This window comes from Periplaneta americana, chromosome 7 (genome assembly GCF_040183065.1).
Source record: "Periplaneta americana isolate PAMFEO1 chromosome 7, P.americana_PAMFEO1_priV1, whole genome shotgun sequence".
Classification (NCBI taxonomy): Eukaryota; Metazoa; Arthropoda; class Insecta; order Blattodea; family Blattidae; genus Periplaneta; species Periplaneta americana.
In genome coordinates, this window is record NC_091123.1 from 136,894,280 (window position 1) to 136,920,994 (window position 26,715).

Consider the following 26,715-nt stretch of genomic DNA (forward strand, 5'->3'; position numbering starts at 1 on the left):
AAAAAAAAAAAAGACGTAGGTTCTAAAAACTAAACTTGAACTTTTGTACTAGAGCAGTGAATAAAGGAATATACCAGTTAAGAAAGTGCTAGACTTCTTCGTGACAACGATGTCAGCAAAGATGTATTTGGAGAAGTGTATAAGTTATATTCCCTCATTTTAATACTACCATCTACTTGCGTATCCGTCGAGAGGAGCTCCTCATGTTTAAAACGAATAAAAACACAACAGAGAAACTCAACGTCACAGAAGAGACTGTCAGGGTTAGGGAATATTTCACTCCAAAAAGATATGTTGGACAAGATGACTGAATCACAGCCCTTCCATGAAAATGTTGTTCGCAGCCCTGAAGAAATGGGGAATCAACTTAGTGTACAAAAGATAGGTAAGCAATAAGCATATCTTAATTTACATATACCGTTAAGTGCACTGTTAGCTGGCAGAAATAAATACAATGAAATCACTTTCCACGATTGAATATAATGGAAATTTATGGGAGGGAATTACTTTAGTTGCATAGAGTTTCGATTATTATCAATGCAACTAGCTACATGAGCTTTGAAAACCTTGCAACAATTTTGTGCTTCACCTACTGCTTCGGGCACGAGCTGCTACTCATTCACAATGATGCCATAATGTGCAGAAACTATCGAAATGTGTATTGTTCTTCTACCTGTGAAGACATTTATTATTTTGCAGCACTCAGTCCGAGCTGGAGACCAATGGAAGATTTATTTAGTCCGACTCTTGTCTCCTATTTCTTTTCTTGTGATCATGCCATCTAACAGACACGGACAAATGGGACTCAAATAAGCCAACGTGCTTTGCATTGCTCATTCAATATGATGTCGGCATTATAAGCCCCTTGTTTGCACTGCGGGCAGTATCAATGTGCTTTGGTGAATGTCTTGTATTTATTCATCTCTCTGAGCATTCTATTTTTAAGGTGTTTAAAATGCTGATGAAATAAATATAATAAATGCTGATGAAATGAATATAATAAAATATTTCAGTGGTGTTACGAAATAAGCTTATATTTAGTTTGCCTTTTAATTTATGAGCTGTCCAGAATTAGGCTTTTTAGTATTTCATTGTGTCCTGGAACTTTACATTTGCAACATTGCAGAACTAGATACAGGTTTCAACATCATGGCAGATAGGTTGGGCTCAGGGGCGGCTCGTCCATAAGAGCTGCGGAGCTGCAGCACTCCCTGCTTTGACAGGAAAATAATAATATTTGTTTTAATTTGTAGAAGAATTGTTACAGCTTTCAATGGTAAATTGCTTTATATTTCATCTGGCCGGGAATATATACTATTATCTTATGCATAATCTTTTTGCACGTTGACTGTATTGGAATTGACACTGCATTCAAAGTCGTCCTGGGATCTGCAGGGTGGGCAGCTCATAGAGAGTGTGTCTTGCTTGGTCAGGGGGTAGAGAGGTGAAGGGAAGCAGAGGGAAACTGCCCTGTTAAAACCCATATTTCGCTGCAGTGGCTTGCAGAGCCAGGCCGTAAGGGAAGATCTTTCCTCCACTCCCACGTCGCTATTGTAATGCTACTTCAAATGGATTCTCTATTTCCTTGAAACTTAATGACAACATTTTTATTTTCTCTTCACATACTTACTGTTGTAGAATCTTATCGAGTTAATATAACGAAATTAATATTCTTTTTTGCCTTATTGTTACGTATATATCCAGTCTCCAGTAGAACCTTAGGATTTGCCTTAACTCAAAATGACTGCACGATTAGAATCCTTTTGATATAGCACGTAAAATACGAAAGAGACTTCTTTTCCAGTTCCAGAACATTGTTGACCATCAATATATCTGAGTGTTGATTTGGTGTGACGTCTTAGTACCGTAACTTAACCAGTGCAAATGTGCAAGCATGAGAGTGTGTGAATTACAGAATATTAATTTTATTTTTCTCAACTTTCCCTCGCAGAGAAAAGATTGATGTAATGAAGTGAAATTACAGGGTCGTCCGTTACCCGACTTAAATCTTACTCAAGCTTCATCCAGCCGAAATAGTGCATATATCGTCGGTTTCTTGGTAAAAGTGACCAAGTCACATTCCAAGGCATCCAACCTTTATGAAAATTTAAGACATAATTATATATTAAAAACTAATAATATAGCACATTTACCTTCAAAATTACTTGTTACTAACATCTAAAGAAGCACATTTATCTTTGGATGGATCATGAAACCTTTAAATGCCTTTTCCCAACAATTTTCAATTTTTTGGACTTGGTCACTTTTACCAAGAAACCGACGATATGTAAGGAAGTATAACAATGAAATTTACGCTAAGCATTTGTGGTTACATGGATGTGAACAAAAAAAAATTCTGTATTTTGTTTTCCTTGCCTCCTCTTCGGTGATGATACTGCATAGACTAGGAGTGGTGTGACAGATTTAGGACATTTGCCCCTAAAAATTAAAAAGCACGAAACTTCGCAGTCTCACCTGAAAAATGTTGTTTCATTGGCTATGTTAGGAAAAACTAATATTGCTGCGCAATTAAGTGAAATGAACAGAACAAACATTCTCAGACATAATCAAGAAATGAGAAAAAATCGTGAAATTATTTAAAAAAATATTGATTGTATCAAATTTTGTGGCCAATATGAACTTCCCCTTAGGGAACATGATGAAAAAACGATTTGAAGAACTCTGGTGTATTTCGTGAGTAATCTAAACGAGTCTCTCAAAAATCATTTGGAACATGCCACTGTTTAAAGGTAATTCTAAAACAATTCAGGATCAACTGGTAGATTGCATGTTGAGTGTCTGCCGATTTGAAATTCAGACTGAAATCGATGGTATCAGTTTTTTTTTAGTGATTATGGCAAATGATGCCACAGACATCTCCCAACTAAGTCAGGAAGTTTTGATTTTTCGTTATGTAGTGAATTTATTTTTGTCCTATACTTATTAGTAATGATATCAAGAAGTGAAATTTGTATGTACCAAAATCTACTGCAGCTCCCCCAATCCACAAGTTCACGAGCCGCCACTGGTTGGGCTCATTATACCAGGCTAACCCAGTCAACTGAGCCTGGCATAACGACCCAACAAAGTAAGCAACCCTTCTCGTCTTACCTATCTGCCCTGATGATGGAACCTGTATGTATTTCCGAAATGTTGAAAATGTCAACTTCCAGGACAGGGTGGAATACCCAAAAGCACCTAATTCTGCTCACAGTGACCATGAAAGCCTAAAAACTCAAATGTATGGTAGGCCTATTTATTTTACGCAGGTCTAAGGCTCTAGTACAGTCTTTCTACCATGGCTGTGGTTTTTTGGTTCAAATGTCATTCTTAACTTAAAGCAGTAAAGTCTAAATAATATTTGTAATTATCTTTATTGTCCTGCTCCAGAATTTTATATTAATTTATTGTCTCGCGATTACACACACTCAAATTTAATTTGAGCAAATATTTACTGATTAAAAAATGAGCAGAATTTAAGAAAATAATTTAATTTACTTTATGTCACACCGCGTATAGGAGGCTTTTGCACTGGAATGAAAGTGGAGATGAGCAGGGGCTGGGTTTGGGTTGAGTTAATTCTTGACCTTGAATTACGAAAGTAGGATAAGTTGTGTCGTCATATCAGCCAGGCCTGTACAGTTATGCTGTACGTATATTATGTTGTTCTGTTCTGATGTGGAGCTAAACTACAGCTCTGCACAGGTAAGCTACCCCTTTTGCGTATACAGAACTACGACTTTTCAGATACAGGATTTGTTATGAACAGTAACATCCTAACATGAAAATAATCTTCTCTTCCATCACAGTAACTTTAAGTGAACGATATGTACAGTTACCCTTAAAAGGAATGAGACGACTCTTGTTCGTCGGAAGTTACAGCACTGTTCACTCGATATCGACGTAACGATAAGTTTCATGACAAATACAACAAGAATTGTTACAAGGACCACAACAAGGACAAGGACCAGAATAAGGATCACGAAGAAGACAGCCATTTAAGGCCACGATTTCACAACATAGCTCGGGTCACAAAATATCATTGCTTCACTGTACCGAATGGCAAATGCCTGCTAAGGGATCTACATTCTGGACTGCTGCTGTCACTGTCTTGTCTTGGTAGGTCATATAGTAGCATGTCGGTTCCATTGCTTAACCGAAATGTCTCGTGTTCGATCCCAGGTAAAACTTTTTTTTTTTATTGAGATGTAATTAATTTCTTCAGAGTTCCTCGACTGTCTAATTTGTCGAAAAATATAAATAATTTATGCCCAATTTCTGGGTCTTACAAGTGGGCTGAACCTCGTCAAAAAAAATAAATCTTGGAAGTTAAAAGTATTCTTCCTCAAACAAAAATCATAAGAAACAAAAAGAGACCTATTAACTTAAAATCTTGTTGACATGCCATCAGCTTCTATTACAGCTCTAAGTCAGTCCAGCATGGATGTCACGAGATTGTGGAATAAGTTCTAATCTCCGGCAAGATCTTCCCAGGTGTCAACAACTTAATCCCACAATTCGTCTCGATTTCGATGGCGTCGGTGGGCATAGGTGGCTATCCTTCTCTTTTTCAATTATGAGAGAGGGAAATAGAATACATTTGAATAGAAAAGTATAAAATTCAGATAATGCAATTAAAGCTATTCGGAATATTATTAAAGTTGAACTTGTAGATATCCTAAGAAAGAAAATATTTTTTCATTGAAACCAGTGAATATAAAGTAGAGGATCCCAAATCTATTGCAAATTCTTTTAACGTCTTATAGTATATAGTACAGAAATATTATTGACAACTTAAACATTCAAGATTTTGCAAAAGATACTGTAATTAGTTACTTAACAGATGCATTTAATAATTAGTATTAATATAATATGTAATTAGTCAATAACTGCAACAGTGCTTTTTCATTCAATCATAACATGAATAAAGTTGAAAGCACATTAAATTAAACACTATTGCAAACACGTAGATAAAATAGTTAAAATCAACTGAAGGGGTGAGAATGAAATAATACAAAGCCACACTTTTAACAAAAATTGTTTTGTGCGAGTGCATTTATTACACATATGGGAAAGCTACTAATAAAATATTGTAATAATTACTCAACAAATGACATAGCCTAAGGACTCTAAACCTTTGTAAAAGTTTGTCTATGTGGCTTAGGAATATTTTTTACTTTAATTTTAATTGTTAGTTTTTAATATATATGCATTTACATTGTATATGTGTGTATATAAATGCATTCATTAGATTAACGTTTATAATATTATAACTTGTAATTTTGTATTGTCTGTGATCATTAACACTTAATCTGAGGACTTTGTAAAACTCTATTTCAACGTTACTTAGCTATTTCAACGTTATTTAGACAAAAAAAATCGTTGATGTAGACTAAGAATCGAACTCGCTCTCTCCTACACAACACACGGAAGTCTTAGCGTCTGAGCTATTGCAACAACACAAAGACTTTCCTTTCTGTGCGGAGTGTCGATCTAGTCATGAAGGTCCATTGTCGATTTAACTACACGATTTATGTATATATTTATCTTTTACCGGTATTTACGTAATAAAAGATAATCTAAGAATAAATGTTATTTCTCAGGACAATTGGTTACAGTATTTTCAACAACTATGGTCTAAATCAACACAATCTCTCATGCTTCCATTTTCAACTAATCCTTTAATGGAGTCAATTTCTATGGATGAACTACAAAGAGCCTTGGCTAAATTGAAAAACAATAAATCTCCAGGAGAAGATTTAATAAATAGTGAATTATTTAAATATGTTAGCCATAAATTTCTACAAAGATTTTTGAGATTGTTAAATTTGATATGGGAGGGACAAGGATTTCCAGAAAGCTGGACTAAATCTATTGTAATCCCTATACACAAGAGAGGAGATTTGAAAATTACAGATAATTATAGAGGAATAAGTTTATTGAATGCAGGATATAAAATTTACTGCAAATATTTTGAAAAACAAACTCAATAAGCATTACGACAATATTATCAGTGAGGAACAAAATGGTTTTCGTCGAGAAGATCCTGTTGTGATGGATATTTTGCATTGAAATTACTGGTTGAGAAACATAGAGAATTTAATCTAGAAACGCATATGGCATTCATTGACTTTAAAAAGGCTTTTGATAAAGTCAATCGGAATAAATTACTTCAGATTTTGGCGGATGATCAAGTACCTCAACAGATTATACAAAATATTTACAATACGGTATATATAAAACAACCATCATAGCAATTCGAAGCAATAATAAACTTTCACAGTGGCGTACGACAAGGCTGTGGCCTTTCACCACTTCTGTTTATTATATATATAAATAGAATCATTCAAGATTGGCGACAGACACGACATGGATTTATTCCAATTAATCGAAATTTGCAGCTTGATGCTTTACTTTTCGCTGATGATTTAGTTCTCATGGCATCAACTGAAGATGATTTACAATATTCAGTACACAATTTAAATAAGGTCAGTGAAAAATATAACATGGAAATTAATATTGAAAAATCGAAAATCATGTCATTTTGTGGGAAATTCCCTGTACCAAGCAAAATCTGTTTGAATAATAAAATAATAGAAAGAGTAAATACCTTCACTTATCTTGGCTATACACTATCACCTTATGATGAAGTAGATATTGCTGAAAAAATATGTAAATATAATAAAACAATGGGGATCATTAATAAAATCATGAAACCTTCACTAGTACAAAGACACACAAGAATAGGCTTGTACAAAACCTTAGCACAGCCAGTATTAAGCTATGGTAGCGAAGCGTGGACTGTGAAGAATAAAGATGTCAGTAGAATAACAACAAGTGAGATGAGGTTTATGAGAGCAACAGCTGGATATACTCGCTGGGATCATAAAAAAAATGAGGACCTAATGCAATAACTTCAAATAGAACCCATTATGCAGTTCATCAGCAAATATCAACTTCAGTGGAAGGGTCATCTCGAACGAATGAATCGATGCAGAATTCCAAAAGCACTGCTTCATTACCATCCATATGGCAAAAGATCTCTAGCCCGTCCAAAGAAGAGATGGGTTGAAAATTCTAGTTTGAGACCGTAACAGGCCACTTGGCCTAATACTTGTTAGGAAGATGATGATGATGATGATGATGATGATGATGATGATGATGATTTACGTAATATTATAATATTTTTTGTAGTTTTTTAAGTGAATTTCGGAACGATGCTAGTAACAAACCAAATAGCCTGAATTTAAGTAACTCAATATTCGTTATCTTGTGTATCAGTGCTCTGGTCTCTGATCATGCGCAGTGTCTTACATCTGAGACTTAGGAATATTCAATTGTCTCATCCTTTTCTAGGGAAACTGTACATTAAATACATTATTAGAACGAAATGATGCATTGGCAAATATATATATATATAAAAAGTACCAATATAAAAATTAAATTTTGAGTTGTGTTACTTATTAATGTTCTGTATTTCCCTTCCAAGCACTATAAAATATCCAGTTGGAAGTTAAAAAAAGCAACATTATTGTTGCTTGTAAAATGTGTTTGTACTGCATGTTTGTAAGGGGCGAAAGAGAGAGCTAGATGGATACTGATGTGGAGGATTATAAAAATATAAGCTGTCTATAATGATGAAGAGAGATATTCACTACCACAAGTAACAACTTATTTAAATAAAACTGTAATGGTTATACTGTATGTTATTATCCAATTAATAATATGCTAATAATAATAATAATAATAATAATAATAATAATAATAATAATAATAATAATGGCTTTATTTAACCTGGCAGAGTTAAGCCATATGGTCTTCTCTTACATTCAACCAGGATTAAAACTTACTTACATAGTTGAACATACAACTGAATCGGATTTAAGAAATTACAAATGGATACCGTACGATTTATATCATGAGATCAAAAGAGGTAGGTAGATAAAAATTTACCTAATGAAATAAAAAATAAACACAGTGGAATATGTATTAATGTTGTTAGAATCAAATACGAATACATAAAATTAGAAGCTTGTAATTCAATAAAAATAATAATAATAAACACATTGGAATACATATTAGTATTACATTACAAGTATGTATGATTCACATAATTAAACCAGAAACCGACAAATGAATAAAATGTACACAATAAAAAAATAATAATAAACAACACAGTAGAATATATATTGATGTTAAATGATAAATAAACACGATTTACATGATTACATAATAAAAATAAGAAAAAAATATAAACACAGTGGAATGCATTACATTAAATATGTGCAACATGTTACTGTAGGTCTGGCAGCTCATCATAAGATATTCTTCTAATTTACATTTAAAGGAAATTAAAGTTCGGCAGCCCTTGACTTCAGGCAGCAGAGAATTCCAATGATGAGAAGTAGCAACAGTGAAAGATGAATACAGAGATGATGTGTGGAGTGGAATTTCTAGCGTGTTATGTTGTGACCGAGTATTTAAGTTGTGATCGTGAGAAAGATTGTGGAATCGAACAAATAAGTAATAGGGAGCAGAGGTGTGCAAAATTCGGTATAAGGCTTCGGCCACAGTGCAAGCGGCAAGTGGTGCTGTGCGTTGAATGACGGTGTGGATGAATCACAAATGCATATTAGCAAATGCAGGTGGCCATAGTGTGAGCGGAGCAGCATTTTGGAGGGGAAGTTGGTTCAAGGACAACACTACACGCCACTGGCCTCACACTCTTGTTTGAGATTTTAGTAGTGCCGGTCACAATTGCATGTATGAATTGTCAAGAAATGAGAAAGAAGTTCTCATTTAAGAAGTGAAAACCCGAAAATTCCTGTGGAATGACCGGAAAAAGAACTTCATAAACCTCTCCATGACGAGGAATATGTAGACAAACATTTAGTGAACGCAAATAATATTTTTATACCACCACCACCACCACCACCACCACCACCACCACCACCATCGCCACCACCACCCTACTACTATAATACTACTACTACTACTACCATCACCATCATACTTTGTAGAATACTGTCGCAGGATAAACACTCAGTATTACGCACAGCAGCATTTCTCAAACTATGGTCTGCAGACCACCTGTGGTCCCCGAGGTCTGCTTTTATGGCCCTTCAAAAAGTAAAGAAGAAAAAATAAAATTCTAACGAATTGCATATCACACTATAGCTGAAAATCTCAGAGTTTGGAAATTACACATGACAATCACCTTTCACTTTTTCTCCCAGTACTGACATTTTATGAAATTTATTACCCAACCTGTCTACCTAATTTCCACTCTACTCTCAGCAACAAAAGAGGGATTTAAAGCACTATGAACGTGGTGTTTCTTGCCATCTTTTCGCTGCACATCAGTTGATGACATTTGGCTAAGTACATTGGCATATCTTCCAGATGTATTCTCAAAACTTAACGAACTAAATCTCTGTCTACAAGGTAATTCTTTGACTGTTCTCAATGCGCATGAGAAAATAGTGTTCGAGGAAACTTGGTTTACGGGTCAGTTCTGTAAAACAGAGGATTTTTTTCACTATTTCCAACCCTGGAGTCTTCTTTGGTTGAAAATGGTTACATTATTGGAAAAAAATTATGCAATGACATGTTTGCATCTCGAAACTCTGTCACAATTTGAAATTTATTTTCCAAGTAAATATGACTAATTTTCATGGGTTTGTGACCCCTTTCATTGCGATATTGAAAATAAACTTTCATAGAGTGAAAGAGAACAGTTAATTGAACTCTCAAATGCCACCAGACTTAAAATGAAATTCCAAGTGGAATGTATGGTTAATTTCTGGACCTTATCACAAGTGAAAAGAGAATATAGTGAACTGTACAATGGTGTTTACAGATTATAATTCAGTTTGCTTTTACGTATCTGTGTGAGCAAGGGTTTTCATCACTAACTCCAATAAAAACAAAGTACTGAAATCGACTCGATGTATGTGACCATCTCCGAATTAAGCTTACCAGCGTATATCAAAATATAGAACAACTGTGCAAGAATCGGCAGGCTTATCCATCTCATTAATGTGAGTACCAATATTTATTTATTGATTAAAGTTCTCGTTAACACTTAGTTAAAAACATAAAATTTACTTTGTCATATGTTAAAAGTGTTAAAATTGTTAAAAAAGGTATATACTTTCGACAGACGGCCCGTTTCGACGCTATGTGTCGTCGTCCTCAGTGTCTCTTGAACCACTAGTGGTCTTGACTCTGCGATGTGCAGTTGTCGATGGTAGGGGTGGGGGTGTGTTGCTCCTATGGTGGGGGTTGGCTGTTTGTATGTTATGATGTATTATGACGTCAAATAATGTGTGCGTATCGAACTGCAGTTGTGTGTTAAGTATATATTGTGGGTATGCTATTGTATTCTTAGATATTTCGTACGGTTCTAGGATGTTTAACTGTGAACTTTTTGGTGTGATGTGTAAAATTTCCATATCTGTTTCTATATTATTGTAGTCATGATTATTGTTGATAATGTGATCTGTATAATTTGATGTGATGTAGGGTTTGGTTATAGCTTTAATATGTTCATTATATCTTGTGTGAAAGGATCTTCCTGTCTGTCCTATGTAAAAATGTGGGCAACTATTGCATTTTAATTTGTAAACTCCAGTTGAATTATATTTATTTGAATGTTTAATGTGGTTATTTAAGTATTTCTGTGTTGTATTATTTGTTTTGTATGCAATCTTGTACTTTAGTTTTCTGAATGAAGTTGCAATTTTGTGGGTATTGGTATTGTAATATGTTAATGTTATGTATTTATTCTTGCGTGCTGTTTGTGTTGGTTTGTTCTGTTTTTGTTCTGCCTTTTTTATTAGTGTGTCTATTATGTCCATTATGTTTATTTATTTTGTTTAGTTAATAAGTTAAAGATTATCCAAACTCTAATACCCTTGATTTATTAAAAAATGAAAATGAATTTTTTCTATTGAGATTAATTTAATTAGTTAATACAAATATAAAATTAAATTAATTACACTAATTTTAATTAATTAATTTTGTTTTAAAATATAAATATACTCATATTAAATTATGCTACAAAAATGATAAATTTGCTTTTGAAGGGAACAAGAGTAAGGTGGTCCGCATAACTGTTCTGACTTAAAAAAGTGGTCCGCACTTCAAAAAAGTATTAAATATATTCCAACTCCGAAATAAAGGTAAATTATACGATTTAAATTCATTCATTCGTTCATTATATTCCATAGATCTTACATGAACAATGAAGCTTTAAGTGGAAGAAGCCAAAATTTTACAATATTACAATTACAATTTTTACAATATTTTACAATTTAGTAATTTTCTACAATGATGAGGTGAGGTCCAAGGATTCGCCAAAATATTACCCGGGATTTGCCTTTTGGTTGGGGATACGATACGATAAACCATTGTTAATGCAAAGAAATACTGGTATGATTAAAACTATTACGTCAAAAGTAATTATTTACAATCTCATACAAGAATGTTGACAGTTTTGTTACGAAAAAGCACAATCTATTAAGTACAAATTATAATATTACATTAACATCTGTGACCGATTGAAAGTCAGTGAAGTTATCCCTTATTTGTCTAGCAAATTCACTGCAACTATTATTCCTGCAATCTGAGTTCTAATGAGTTTGCACATCATCAATTTCTGTCAATTGTAAAGCCGTTTCATGATAATGCAGATCATAGTTTGTCGCAATATTTTTCTCAAACGGAATATGTGCTGGCTCTTTTCACATTTGTCTCAATATTTCTATTCATGAATCGCCACTTAGCACACAGTATTCCGAAAGCACATTTCACATATTATATTTTTCGAACACTAGATAAACGTTCATTAAAATTTTCCCTTCTAGGCCTTAGTTCTCTCACTAGATATTGCTTCATAAGATAAAGTTTTAGAGGGTAGGCTTTATCTCCAATAAGTACCAGGGATACCTTTACATGTGAGTTTGTTAGTTCTTGGTCTCCAACAAATTCAGAAGTGTGAAAGTTGTGAAAATGCCTCCATCACTCTGTTTTCCTCTTTCCACCAAATCAATGGTTAAAATTTTTTGTCTGCACCAGCAATAATCTGTAGTAATACTCGTACTACATAAAATAAAATACCTGGAACCGAGTTTATCAGGACCCTTTATCTGACCATGCTGTTCTTCGATTGTTACGAAGCAATTAGGGAACCACAACGTTCGTAGTAATCACTGACCACGTTGTTTAATTTTTCTTTATTTGGTTGTGGTAGAAATTCTTTAATTTGTTCATTCTAGATTACCTCGCATGTTTCTCTTGACATTACAATTGCTGTAGATTTTCCTACCCTGAAGGAAAATGGCAGTGATCGCAATAATGTCCCTGTGGTTATAAACCTACAAGAAAGAGTAATGTTAGAAATAATATACGATCAAATTTCGCCTTCTTTCGATAAATTATTGTGGGTCAGGTTATACGAAAGGAGAAAGTTACATTCTCGTTCTCTCTTAGGCTGCAACTACAGTAGTAGTGTTACCACTTTCGAAAAATTGAGGAGTGGGGAGGAAAGAGCATTGGTGTGGCCATATAGCGCAGGATCGGTGAGCGGCGCAGCTTGGCGTGGAGATGAGATCATGCCCGTGTTTGCTTGTAGACAATTCTTATCAAAAAGAGCAGCTTAAAATAGGAAAGGATGAGAATTTTATGTTCATCCATTTAATAAGAGACTTGAAACTAGAATTTCATCGTTTGTATGGAGAATTAAGGACATTTCCAGATAGATATTTGGAGTATGTTAAGAATTAGAGTATGTATATACCTTTCAGAAATCAATGTCTCTTTTTTCAATCAAGTCTCTAAAATCATTCACAGGCATGGTGTACTTCAGTAACTTACACAACTGATATAATTAAATTTGTCTTCTCCATCCCTCCAAGGAAAAATAATCTCTGCTGGCCACTTTGTGGGGTGCAGTACATTGAACATCCGTAGCAGATTTGTATATGATTCATCCTCATTATTAAATTTAACAATCTGCTGTTCATGTTATGAAAAATAACACTTTGAATCAGCTATTCCCTTTCTTATCTTTGTTGTTATAAACAACTTTAATGTTTTTATAATCTTTTGATTCCCTAATTATGGGTAGAAGCTTTTCATACTTCGCATTGCAGTGCATACTGTTATACACCTCCTGCTTAATCAGGCGATCGGATTCCACTAACGTTACCTCCTTATTCTGTAATGCTAACAATAGTGAAGGAAGTTCTTCTAGTATGTGTGTCTAACAGGGACGTCGCTAGGGAGGTGCGAAAGGGTGCGCAAGCACCCCATAAAAAATTGGAGCACCCCTTTCCGCACCCCAAAGGACATTTGAAGTCCTGATTTGAGCAATTTTTTTTTTTTAAATACTAGGCATAAGTTATTTTGAAGAAAAAACAAACATATTCCTGTAAGAGTGTAAAACAATTTTCATTAAACGCGAAAAATAAAAACTAGCCATTATTCAAACTGTACATAACATTTGACACGTAATTACAGCATTGTCATAAAGATAAACTTGAGTCAGAAGGTGATTACTATGCGGATGACTTTCAGCCAGTTCTTGATAAAATTTTAAATGAATTGGAACACGGATTTTCTGAACATAGCTCACTAATTAAAGGGATGAAGTGTTTGCAACCCGCATCTAAGAATTTTCTTGGATGTGGAAAAACTATGTCCCTTGGTGCATCGTTATGGATGTAATGAACAAAGTGTGGAAGCCGACGTGAAACTTATGCCTAAAACAACTGAATGTTATGAGAATGAACATGATGTCACTACTGACAACATTTTAAAATTTGTTAATTTTCTTCAGGAGTATAAATTGGCATTTCACGAAATCACAAACTTTCCATAGTTTCTATCGTAACACCAGCATCTAGTGCGGGATGTGAACATGCATTCTTGTGTTTACATTGCATTAAAACTCACTTGTGGAACAGAACGGGCCATGAATGTCTCAGCGATCTCGCAGTCCTTGCTGTAGAGCAGGATCTCATAAAGGTGCTAGATATTGAGGATCTAATCGACAAATTTGATGCTGCCCATGGTAATCGACATATAGCTTTATATTACTCAACACACATTCCCAGGTAAGTAGTAGTAGTAGTAATCATCATCATACGGTCTCTTGCCAACGCTTGAATGGTCTGCCCAAGGATCTCTTGCCCACAGGATGGTAATTTAAAATTTGGCATGGAATTCTAGAACGAGGTATTCTGATGACATGTGATCTCCAGTTTTGTCTGTATTTCTGTAGGTATTCCGTAATCGGTTCAATCTGTAGTTCTTTCATAATGTCAAAATAGTAGTAGTACTACTAATAATAATAATAATAATATAATATAATATTTTACAGCTCGCATCCCATTTTTACAACTCGCACTCCATCCGCACCTCCTTTGCTCTGATCCTGGCGATGTCACTGGTGTCTAAGACCAAATTTATATTCCACCATTTTTTTCTTAATTATTTTATGATTGTTATTTGAGAAAGCATATAGAACTGAACAAGCTTAGCATACTTTTCGTAGCTCTGGTACTATATGTCACCCATCGAGGTACAAACACATCCAATTTTCGGGACATCTGTTTCTAAATCTTGGAAAATATTCTTTGATTCCTTTAATCTTTGTTGAAAGTATGATAAAAGCAGTATATTTTGTCAATGAATGACTCGAAGTGGTTCACAGAACTGACTTCATAGCATAATGCAATACACAATTGGACAAGAAATAACAATGTAAGAATATATTTTTTATGATTGCTTCGAGCTGTATTTCTGCATTTAGGAGTGGTGTTTATTGAAATATAAGAAGTAGGAGTATTTCTTGTTAAATTAATGTTCTTTCTTTCTGTAAAGAAAGCTTTTTTTTTTTTAATTTAACAGATTCTCAAAAACCTCAATCTCTGTCCTTAAATTTTGAAATTTCAGCAAGATTGGCCGAAATTGCCCCTTCCCCACTCTATAAACTTCTTCTATATGGCCATCTATATCTACTTCGAAAAGCTCCCAACACACTCTCCGGACTGCAGTGTAAGTTTCCTCTCCATACTCTCTTTCGTCCTCATTTATGCTGAAAATTAACAAATTATTCTTCCTCTGGCTATCTTCTAAATCACTAATCTTCTTTTCCAACTGTTGTAGCTCTTCAATTCTTTTGTTGTTATTCTCCATGTTTGTCTTCAAATTAACTGGTAAGTTATAGATATATGATTGTTTGTATAATTAAACCTGGCTATATAGTGTTTACTTTAACGTAATAATTAGACTGGCAGAGGTTAAGGACTCTGCGTGAAAAATGTTAACCTTAAGGCTAGAAGTCAGACCTCAACTATGTACCACAATTTTTCGTGGACAATAGTTGTATTTCATTTTGAAATATTTGTTTTAATCAAATGTGAACAATGTGATTATTTACTTCTGCAAATACGGTATCTCAGTATATTCTAAAACACCATTTAACATTATAGTCCACTAAATAAAGAAGCAGGGTGTTCCAGCATCAATGGTACTAGCAAGAATGATGGTCCAGGTAGAAGGAAAACAACCGTCCCTGTAAGTGACTATGAGAGCGATGAAATTGAATTGAATACAGATTATGATGTTTCCAGTGTTCTCATCATGTGCGAGTCAGATGTGGAAAAGAAGACGAAATCTGTTAAATTAATGCTAAAGGCACATAATTATATGGTAGTTACTTATGAGGAGGAATTGTGGCCAAGGAAAGTTTTGGAAGTGAAGAACAATGGAGCTGTTGTTTCATGTATGGTAAGAAGCGGCAATTACTGATTATTCCGGGAGACCCGGTTCAGGGAGAAAACGAGTAACTTTGGCTTATGACGACCATTTTATTGTCCTAAACACATTAAGAAATCGCCATTCCCAGCTGTTGAGACCAGAAGAGCCCTCCAGAAAATAAGACAAGTTAATGTGAGTGAAAGAACTGTAAGAAGACATCTGGATGAATGTGGGCTGAATTCCAGAAGACCAGCCAAAGACTCAGAACTGCTCCAGCAACATCATGTTGAACGATTATGTTTTGCTCATAATCATGCTAATTGGAACCTGGAGGAGTGGCGACAAGTGCTCTTCGCAGATGAATCGAGATTTAGTTTACAGATGGACGTGAAAGAGTGTGGAGAAGAGAAGAAAAACGTTTTTTTCTCCATGTACCTTCAGTTCACGTCTCAGTTTCCAAGGTGAATCAGTAATGGTATGGGGTGGCATTTCGTATGAAGCTTGCACAGAACTTGTTCTCATTAATGGAGGTGCTTTGACTGCTCCAAGATACATCGAAAAAGGTCTAATTTAACATGTGGTACCATATGCCCCATTTATTGGTGAAAAGTTCCTGTTAATGCATAACAATGCTCGCCCTCATACTACAAGAATCGTGATGAGTTCCTTCACGACGTTGGATTGAATAGGATGGCATGGCCAGCAAGAAGTCCTAATTTAAACCCTATTGAACATGTGTGGGAATGCTAGGGAAGCGAGCTAGAAGTCGTCTACCTCCTCACAGCAACTTACAGCAGCTCCGAAATGTTCTAAGTAAAGAATGGAATAGAATTGACCAGACTGTCATCCAGAATCTGATCGAAGGGTTGAATCGGCGAATGGTAGCAGTCATACAGTCATGGGGAGGCAATACCCGCTATTAGCAACATCTGGATGGCCACAAAATCAGTTGAACATTTGGAAGAAAATTAATACAATTAGTAAGTTCTTGCACCTTTTAATTATATCCATTGTTTGGCGTTGAAAATAATAACGCAAGTGATAATAAAAAAGAGTTTTTTTTTTCTGGAAAGTAATGTTTTCTTCATTTTATAATGGGTTTTCTGATTCTCACCTCATAAAAAAAAAATTGAGAAACTTTAGGTGACCTGGTTTTTTTGCCGGTGAGTGTAGTTGTTCATTATTGCAGGAAAATGACTTTCAGATTTCACTTGTTTATGTGTGTTTATGCAGTGTGTACTAATAAAAAGAATCCATGTACTTTTCATTAGTTTTAATATATCTGTGCTAGATTATGTTTCTATATTTAAATTAGAAACTCAGTGTATTAATTTACGAATAATTACAGCTCCAGCTATGGTCCATTCATGCTTGAGACCATGAATATATGAGTGTACCATAGTTTGGCAACTCAGAATACAACTATGTACCAATGCTTATTATTTTTTAACACTTGTAATTAAATAATTTCAAATACACATGTCAATATTTATTTAACACACACTTACAAGAGTCCGAAGCCAAAATTTCACTTAATCTGGATGAACAGTACTGAATATACAAAGAAAAATGTGGATCATAGTTAGGGGAAACTACAGTATTGTATTAGATCAGATCTGGGCTTAAATAGCTCGATTGAGGTACTCCAGACTACCCCTAACTCCCCACTCCACATTCCCTGGCAGAGACAGTTATGTATCGATCCAATATGAGCAGACCTGAAGGCATTCATTGAAAAGTGACGGATTGTACATGACATGCATCTTATCTTTCGGCTCTCGCTGGTTGCCTAAAATCCACCATTGATGCACAATGCTTTACTATGTGTTCGTTTCTAAAGCAGTGAAGCAGAAAGGATATGGGCGGATGTATCTTCTTCCTTTTCCCTTCCCCTTTATGCCCAGGGCTGTATTAGATTATTTCATGCAGAACTTTATTATTTGTGTACCTACATAGTGAGTTCATACAGGTTAGTAAAATTTGTTCACATGAAGCAGAAATTATGAAGTCAGCTTCTAAATACTGATTTTGAGATCAAATTCTTAACCACATTTTGAAAAACCCCACAAGTCAAACATGAATATAGAGTCATATTCTATTTAAGAAATATTCGTTATACTTTTACCAACATTTCTCATTTCAAATGTTCCAATTCTTAACTCATGCATTACTTTTAAACAGTTTTTCTTTTGTGTGTGTTTGACCAGAAGATTGTATTTCGTGACTTAAGGGATTTCTCAAAAAGACCGATTCAATAATTGCCTTCGAGTGAGCACATCTAAACTTTTATATTTATATATTTATACAATAGGGGGAAAAACAAAGAATTGAACACACATCGAAAAGCAATTCTAGGATACTTTTGTCATGCTCCTAATGTGGTATGTGAACATAATTATGTAAGCCATTGTAAATAACACTGTATTAATTCTAAAATGTATGTCTCAAAATATTGTTGTTCATATCCAAAAATGTTTTACAACGAAATTCTATCTGTGTAATCTGTTGCCAATGTAGTATGTTAAGCGTTGTGGAAAGAACAATCTCTTAATTTCTAAAATGTGTGTCTCTCAGAATATTAGGTCTATTCTTCTTGTTAAAGAATGACTTCTCGTGAAATTATACTGTGCCTTTCTCTATTCTATATATAAAATAAAAAAATAATGTAATTAATACGATCTGAATTTTTAATATAATTACAATTTCTCAAGTCATATTAAAAAAAATCGGGTATGATATAAGTGGGCATACAGTGGTCAAGGGATTTCCAATATAAATTAAATTGTACTGTATATGTATATATTGATTTTTAGTACGACTGATAGAGAGATAAATTCTGGCTCACAATGACAACCCACAGGTTCAGACTGGGAACAAGTAAATTTCTTAGCTGTCTCTGAAGTTTAAGTAAAAGCAAACATAGACATGAAATTACTTGAAATTTATGTCAGCACAGCTTCAAATCAATGTACAGATCTTATAATTATTTTATATCTGTCTTTGTATTAAATTTGCGGTGGGAAGGAAAGGAGATGGCAGAAAGGTTGTAATGCTTTTAATAAACTGATGCCCACAAATAAGATAAGCCACTTGAAATTTAACGGTCACTGACTGACAGTAAGATCTATAGAACATTGAGTTAACGCTTAGAGGGCTTCTAGCTATCTAGGGGACGTTTTTGTTTTTCTGAACTTCAAGACAATGCTGACTCATTTAAAGTTTGTATAACTGTAGCCTTTATATATTTTCGTTTGGTTTTACTTTGTTCACAGTTTGAGTTTTCTCTATTATTTTATTTATATTTCTGGCGGTGTGGAAGAGAAGATCCGTTGGTGTTAACTATACCAGATTAAATAAATAAAAATAAATCAATAAATAAATTAATTAATTAAAAACCAGTGGAACGTAAAGAACACAATGAAATATGTTTTCTTTTCGGTACCTGATCTACAACTGTTTTAAATTGAGTTAACCCTTGCAGACATTTGGCTAACTGTAAGAAGTTTATTAGCTAATGTAAATGACGCTATGTAAAGATTCATAGTAATGCCGCACTTCGATTATTGTGACTTTTGTTAAGTGACCTAAGTTCTGAACTGTCAATCAAGTTACAGCGAGCTCAGAATATGTGCGTCAGATATGTGTGCAACATCCGACGATATGATCACATATCACCGTCCTTCGCAAGTCCGACTTAAAGAACGCAAAACTTTACACTCTTTGTCTTTACTCTTTCGAATTCTGCACACCGTAACACCAAATTACCTTTCGTCTCGTTTCTCTTATCTATACTCTAACCACGACATAAATACCAGATCACTTGTGGCACACTAAGTATACCTCTTCATATAACATCTTGTTATTCATTATCTTTTACAATATCCACCTCGCGTCAATGGAATTCCTTGTCACAAAGTATTAGGGGCTGCAAGACAACAAACACCTTTAAGAAAAGCTTAAAAGATAACCTTATTAGCATTTCACTCCAATCATACTGATTTAAACTATCACTGACTACATTGTTACTTTTTTCTTTAGACATCATCCTGATTGTGCTGTATTTTCAAAATTGTCTCATAATAATCTCTTTCTATTATCTAATATTATTTGAAATATATTAACTTTCTATGTATTTTAGTTTAATTCTCCTACACAGTTTATTTCAGTGTTTAATTAATAGTTCATAGTATTTTCTTGTTTAATTCGTAAATAACTCTTGTATACATGTAACTCTCATCTAAATCAAATTGTTGAATTCTTTGTAAGTTCATGCTTATGTATATACACTTTTTGCTGGTTGAGTGGAAGAGAAGGCCTTACGGCCTTAACTCTGCCAGCTAAAATAAATTATTATTATTATTATTATTATTATTATTATTATTATCTTTATGGACAAGAAAGGCTTAGTAAAAAAGAATTCGTTTTGATTGTCTATGGGTATAGTAGAGTTTCCAAGATTTCTGTAAAGTAAAGCAGAAAGGGTAATTCGGGCAATGCCGGTTGCTTTCAGCTAGTACAACATAAAGTTACATTATTTTGTTTTGTTATAAAATAAAATGAATTACTGTACTATTGTACTACGTTTTATTCATTCATTATTAGCACTACAGCCCATGAAGGGCCTGGGCTTCCTTAATCAGTAGAAACCATTCATCTCTTTCTTGAGCCCATTGTCTCCATCTCTTACATCCAACTCTCCGCAGATCATCCTCCACATCCTGAACCCACCTCAGCCTTGGTCTTCCTCTCTTCCTTAATCCTCCTGGGTGTCCATATAATGCCCGTTTAGGTAATCAGCCTTCTGGCATATGTTCAAGATGTCCCAACTATCTAAGTCTGCCTTTCTTAATGAAGGAAACTATACTCGGTTCTCCATACAGTTCCATTAGTTCTTTATTTGTTCTACTTCTAAACTGACCATTTTCAAAATGGGGACCATATATCTTTCTCAGGACTTTTCTTTCCCAAACTGCTAGCATATTTTCATTATTTATTGTTAACTACGTTTTATAGCTAGAAGAAATAAATAATAGCATTTCATCAACATCCACTAAGATTCAGAATGGACACTATTTTCGTTTAAGTTCATAAATTTTCTAAAAGTAAGCTTCGAAAATTGGAATGCAGTATTAATTATCAACATTTAAAAGTAATTATGTCGAATTAACCTATTTCTATTGTATTATTACAGTATTTGAAAACATTCTGACTCCTACAGAAGTTTATAATTTATATTTTCAATCAGTAAGTTAATTACCACATAGCTGACATAATGTAGTATTACCCAACTGTCTACTTTCATTTGTTCCAGAGAAAATGGAAGAAATTTAATTTTTAAAAACCAAATACACAAATGAACACATGAGAACGATATTTTCTTAACTTCACTGTCGCAACATTAAGGTTCATCTCCCAACTACTGTATTATGAAAACGCAGCCAACATACAAAATTAATAAAAGAAGAGAAAGAAGATCTCTAAGAAAAAGAGTTTTGAAATTAATATTCTCGGAAAAAGTAAAAATTTGTGGTTTCATACTGATAAAAATCAACTAACAAGAACTACATTAATGGAGATATAAGCATAATTTCATAAATTTTAAGTAAATAATATTAGTATTTATAATATAATCTGTTTATCTTTATTAATTGATTTGTATTAACAGTCAAACTTTGTTCATTATAAATATTCATGTAAGAATTTTTATGTTTATTACATTAAGATTTTTGTGTGATGGTTAAAACCATTAAACCAGAAGTGTTTTATTTAGTAAACTGACCGACCTATAATACCATACATAAAAATTACTAACAGGAATGAAATACCGGTACATAACTGCATCATAAAATGTACGTTATATCAATTTCTTCAGAAAACTTAAAAATAATCCTTTTAAATATAAAATATGAAAACGAAAATATTTCAATTCTCTTGTGGCCGGTCAACTACATTTAAAATCAAGTCGAAAGCTCTCAACTCAAGTACTATCAAATTGATTAATTATTTTCTTATCTACAGTTTCTACGTGACTAACGCTAGTTCCATTTTTTCATTCTCTGTGGAATTCACGTTCATTGCTCAAGGCATAACAATGCCGTCTTTAACAATGCAAATGACGTATTGGACCGCCATTATGATTTTTTATTTCAATTAAAGCAAGCAAAGATAGCGCTTTATGGAGAGTATGTGTACTGAGGAGCTCAGTTCGATTCCCATGGGACAACCAGGATGAATCTCTTCCCACCAAGGTAAGCTTTCTAGTTATATTACGATTTCTGCTTGAAAACTGCAACAATAAGTAGGGAATAAAAACATTTACGTTTTGTAGCGTCAATAGCGATTCTAGGAATAAATGTGTAGTATATTGGGGGCTGATAACTAAGCCTCGACTGGACTGCCACATTTAAAAACACTACCAAACGCACGACACAATTTACCGAGAACAAAGTGGTTTTATGATTTTAATACATTACATTGTTTTATTACCATCCTTTCTTATCAATATATAAACAAAATAAATCGTATAATGCAGCCCTTCTGAAAGTTTGGAATTCTGTGAAACGTAAATTGTATTTAAATAGTATTTCAAATTGAAGATTACTGCAAAATGTAGGTATTGTAAAGTCACGAAAATACGAATCAATACAAACATTACCAATATATTTATATTATTATTATTATTATTATTATTATTATTATTATTACCCAAATATAAATGACACTCGGGAGGAAATTAAATGCAGAATAAATATGGGAAATGCGTGTTATTATTCGGTTGAGAAGCTCTTATCATCCAGTCTGCTGTCCAAAAATCTGAAAGTTAGAATTTATAAAACAGTTATATTACCAGTTCTTCTGTATGGTTGTGAAACTTGGACTCTCACTCTGAGAGAGGAACATAGGTTAAGGGTGTTTGAGAATAAGGTGCTTAGGAAAATATTTGGGGCTAAGCAGGATGAAGTTACAGGAGAATGGAGAAAGTTACACAACACAGAACTGCACGCATTGTATTCTTCACCTGACATAATTGGGAACTTAAAATCCAGACGTTTGAGATGGGCAGGGCATGTAGCACGTATGGGCGAATCCAGGAACGCATATAGAGTGTTAGTTGGGAGACTGGAGGGAAAAAGACCTTTAGGGAGGCCGAGACGTAGATGGGAGGATAATATTAAAATGGATTTGAGGGAGGTGGGGTATGATAGAGACTGGATTAATCTTGCACAGGATAGGGACCGATGGCGGGCTTATGTGAGGGAGGCAGTGAACCTTCGGGTTCCCTAAAAGTCATTTGTAAGTAAGTATTATTATTATTATTATTATTATTATTATTATTATTATTATTATTATTATTATATAATCATAATATTACAAAATAAATATTAATAATTATATTTCATTATTATTACTATTAATTGAAATATCTTGGAGCATCAGTAACAAAATATAAATGACACTCGGGAGGAAATTAAACGCAGAATAAATATGGGAAATGCGTATTATTATTCGGTTGAGAAGATTTTGTCATCTAGTCTGCTGTCAAAAAATATGAAAGAATTTATAAAACAGTTATATTACCGGTTGTTCTGTATGGTTGTAAAACTTGGACTCTTACTTTGAGAAACAGAGATTAAGGGTGTTTAAGAATAAGGTTCTTAGGAAAATATTTGGGGCTAAAAGGGATGAAGTTACAGGAGAATGGAGAAAATTACACAATGCAGAACTGCACGCATTGTATTCTTCACCTGACATAATTAAAGGTAAAGGTATCCCCGTAACATGCCATGAAGGCACTTGGGGGGCATGGAGGTAGAGCCCCATGCTTTCCATGACCTCGGCACTAGAATGAGGTGGTGTGGTCGGCACCACGCTCTGACCGCCTTTTACCCCCGGGAAAGACCCGGTACTCAATTTTATAGAAGGCTGAGTGAACCTTGGGGCCGTTCTGAAAGTTTGGCAACGAGAAAAAATCCTGTCACCACCTGGGATCGAACCCCGGACTTAGAAACATTAAATCCAGATGTTTGAGATGGGTGGAGCATGTAGCACGTATGGGCGAATCCAGAAATGTCGGAAGGCCGGAGGGAAAAAGAACTATGGGGAGGCCAAGACGTAGATGGGAGGATAATATTAAAATGTATTTGAGTATGGTGGGATATGATGATAGAGACTGGATTAATCTTGCACAGAGTAGGGACCGATGATGGGCTTATGTGAGGGCGGCAATGAACCTCTGGATTTCTTAAAAGCCATTTGTAAGTAAGTAAATTACTATTGACATCTAAAAAGAAATTAAATATTTGTCCGTTTATATCTGGATTCTCTGTGTATTTATCTATGAAAACAAATTCCAGAAATATTTTACAGCTTTCCGCCCTAAAATCATATAATTATACCCTTTAAAAATGAACATGTTCATCCCACTCAACAGAACAATTAAGTACTAGATTTTATATAATTACGTGTATTAATTGTTAAATCTAATAAAATATACTAACATTTGTATAGTTAAGGTTATTTTGTTTTTGTATTTTTATTCTTTTAAAGAGTAGGCCTACTGATTATAGCGAATGTGATCTTTAAACGGAAAGTTTTTGACAGTTTACTACTGTATATGCATTATTAACATAGTTACACCCACTTCAATACATGTATAATAATAATAATAATAATAATAATAATAATAATAATAATAATAATAATAATAATAATAACAATAATAATAACAATAACAACAATACTGAAACTTAATTACAATGGATTTTAGAGAACCCGGAGGTTCATTGCTGGACTCACATAAGCCCAACATTGGTGCCTATCCTGAGCAAGATCAATCCAGTCCCTACCATCATAGTCCACCTCCCTCAAATCCATTTCAATATTATCTTCCCATCTACGTCTCGGCTTCCCCAAAGCCCTTTTTCCCCTCAGGTCCTCCAATCGATACTCTATATGCATTTCTGGATTCACTCATACGTGCTACGTACCCTGCCCATCTCAAACGTCTGGATTTAATGTTCCAATTATGTTAGGTGAAGAATGCAATGCTTGCAGTTCTGCATTGTGTAATCACAATCTAGTATATACAGTCGCGAAGCTCAAGACATAGTAAATATATTGTTATTGTCGTTGTCTATTGCGAGGCGTTTGACAATAAAGTCCTTTGGGCTCTTGCACTCCAATATTTTTCAAAGATATAGTCATGGTCACCCAGTGAATATGCATCCATAGATCGTTGCTAACCACTAGGATCGCTAATATTACCTCATTACAGACAATGCGAAATAGTACCTGCACAGTCTATTGTTCCTAGCACCCTCACAACTCAAGCTTCGTGACTGTATATACTAGACTGTGGTGTAACTTTCTCCATTCTCCTGTAACTTCATTCCTCTTAGCCCCAAATATTTTCCTAAGCACCTTATTCTAGAACAGTGTTCTGCAACCAGTGTGCCTCCACAAGGTGAAAGGTGTGACGTGAACTATTACCTATTATTGTCAGAAATTAATAAAATTAATTAAAATTAAATTCCTCTCTCTGCTGACACAACTGCCAAGTTAACATGGCCATTGACATCGAAGACATTATGAAGGATAGAATAAAGAGCAGTCAGAAGTTCTCACTTCAGATCAACGAGTCCACCGATATTAGTGGTCATGCACAACTTCTTTCATACATCCGGTACATTGACGGGAATGTAATTGCAATTTTTTTTGTGCAAACTGCCCCAGCGAGCAACCGGTGAAGAAATGTTTCGTACAACTAATGAATATTCGGTCCATAATGAATTAACATGGGAGGATTGCATTAGTGTTTTAGAGATTGAGCCACTTCTATGACAGGCCGAGTGAAGGAATTCATGGCTAAAGTACGTGAAGTAGGCCTATGCTACGTAAGCAATTGTATTCAATTAGAATTAGAGTCTGGCTGGGCGGAAGAGGCCTATTGGCCTTAATTTCAATTTCATTTTTGTTTTGTTACCGATAAGCTGCTATAATTTAATGTGTAACACTTTTATTAAGCTGCCAATGCTTATCTACTATAATGCAAAAAGGCAAGACACAACAGAACTCAAAGACAGAATAACAAAAACGACCAAACAAGTGTTCTTTTATAAAAGTTTTTATATTGGTGTTATACTATAAGTTTTATATTGCATTATAGAAATTGATTGATATTAAGTAAGCTTAGTATTACTATTAGCACTAATTACTAGTAGACACACAAGTACAAGCAACCTCCATAAATGTATCACACACTTAATCACGAAAAGAAGTTCACAGAACACACACACCAATGGCTAGATTTTCAATCATTTACAAATGTTAATTGTTAATTTTAATTATAATGCATCTGAAGACAATCCAAAAAATGGTATCGAAAACGTTCATGTAAAAATCTTATTCATGTAAATGACTATTATAGTAGATAAGCATTGGCGGCTTAATGAAAGTGTTTCACATTAAACTACTGGCCTTAGCTCTGCCAGATTAAATAAATAAATTATTATTATTATTATTATTATTATTATTATTATTATTATTAATTATTATTATATCCTAACATAGGGCGACCATTGTCTCATTCACCGTGAAGCCATTGTTTTGCCATCTCCTCTGAAAATTGTGATGGACGAAGTACGAGTAGTAAAAGTCGTGAACTTCATCAAATTGCGGTCCCTAAATATGCTGTTTTTTCTGTTTTGTGTCAGAAAATGGGATCAGCACACTACACTCCTCCTACATAAGAACATTGAAATTGAGGAGCGTTTTTTCAAAACTCGATAGATGCAAAATTGTATGAAATTGAGTTATACATTGTGTCACTACAATTTTGCTCCTGTGCATCCAACTGTGAAGTCAGATTTTTCATAACGCGACTCATGCAGTGTGTAGAGGATATTAAACTTGGTAGGTTTTATCAAAACTCGATAAATGATTTAATTTAAA

The 26,715-nt window shown here is 34.2% G+C and overlaps 1 protein-coding gene across 1 annotated transcript in view; it reads left to right on the forward strand.

Moving 5' to 3' along the window:
* Window positions 1-303: 303 nt before the first annotated feature.
* The window catches only part of LOC138702797 (uncharacterized), a 142,849-nt gene continuing 116,437 nt past the window's right edge, over window positions 304-26,715 (forward strand). Inside the window, exons 1-4 of the mRNA XM_069830095.1 lie at window positions 304-385; window positions 3,696-3,705; window positions 13,968-14,117; window positions 16,011-16,226. Of these exons, the coding sequence (XP_069686196.1) occupies window positions 304-385; window positions 3,696-3,705; window positions 13,968-14,117; window positions 16,011-16,226 (458 nt within the window). The remainder of the gene's footprint in view (window positions 386-3,695; window positions 3,706-13,967; window positions 14,118-16,010; window positions 16,227-26,715) is intronic.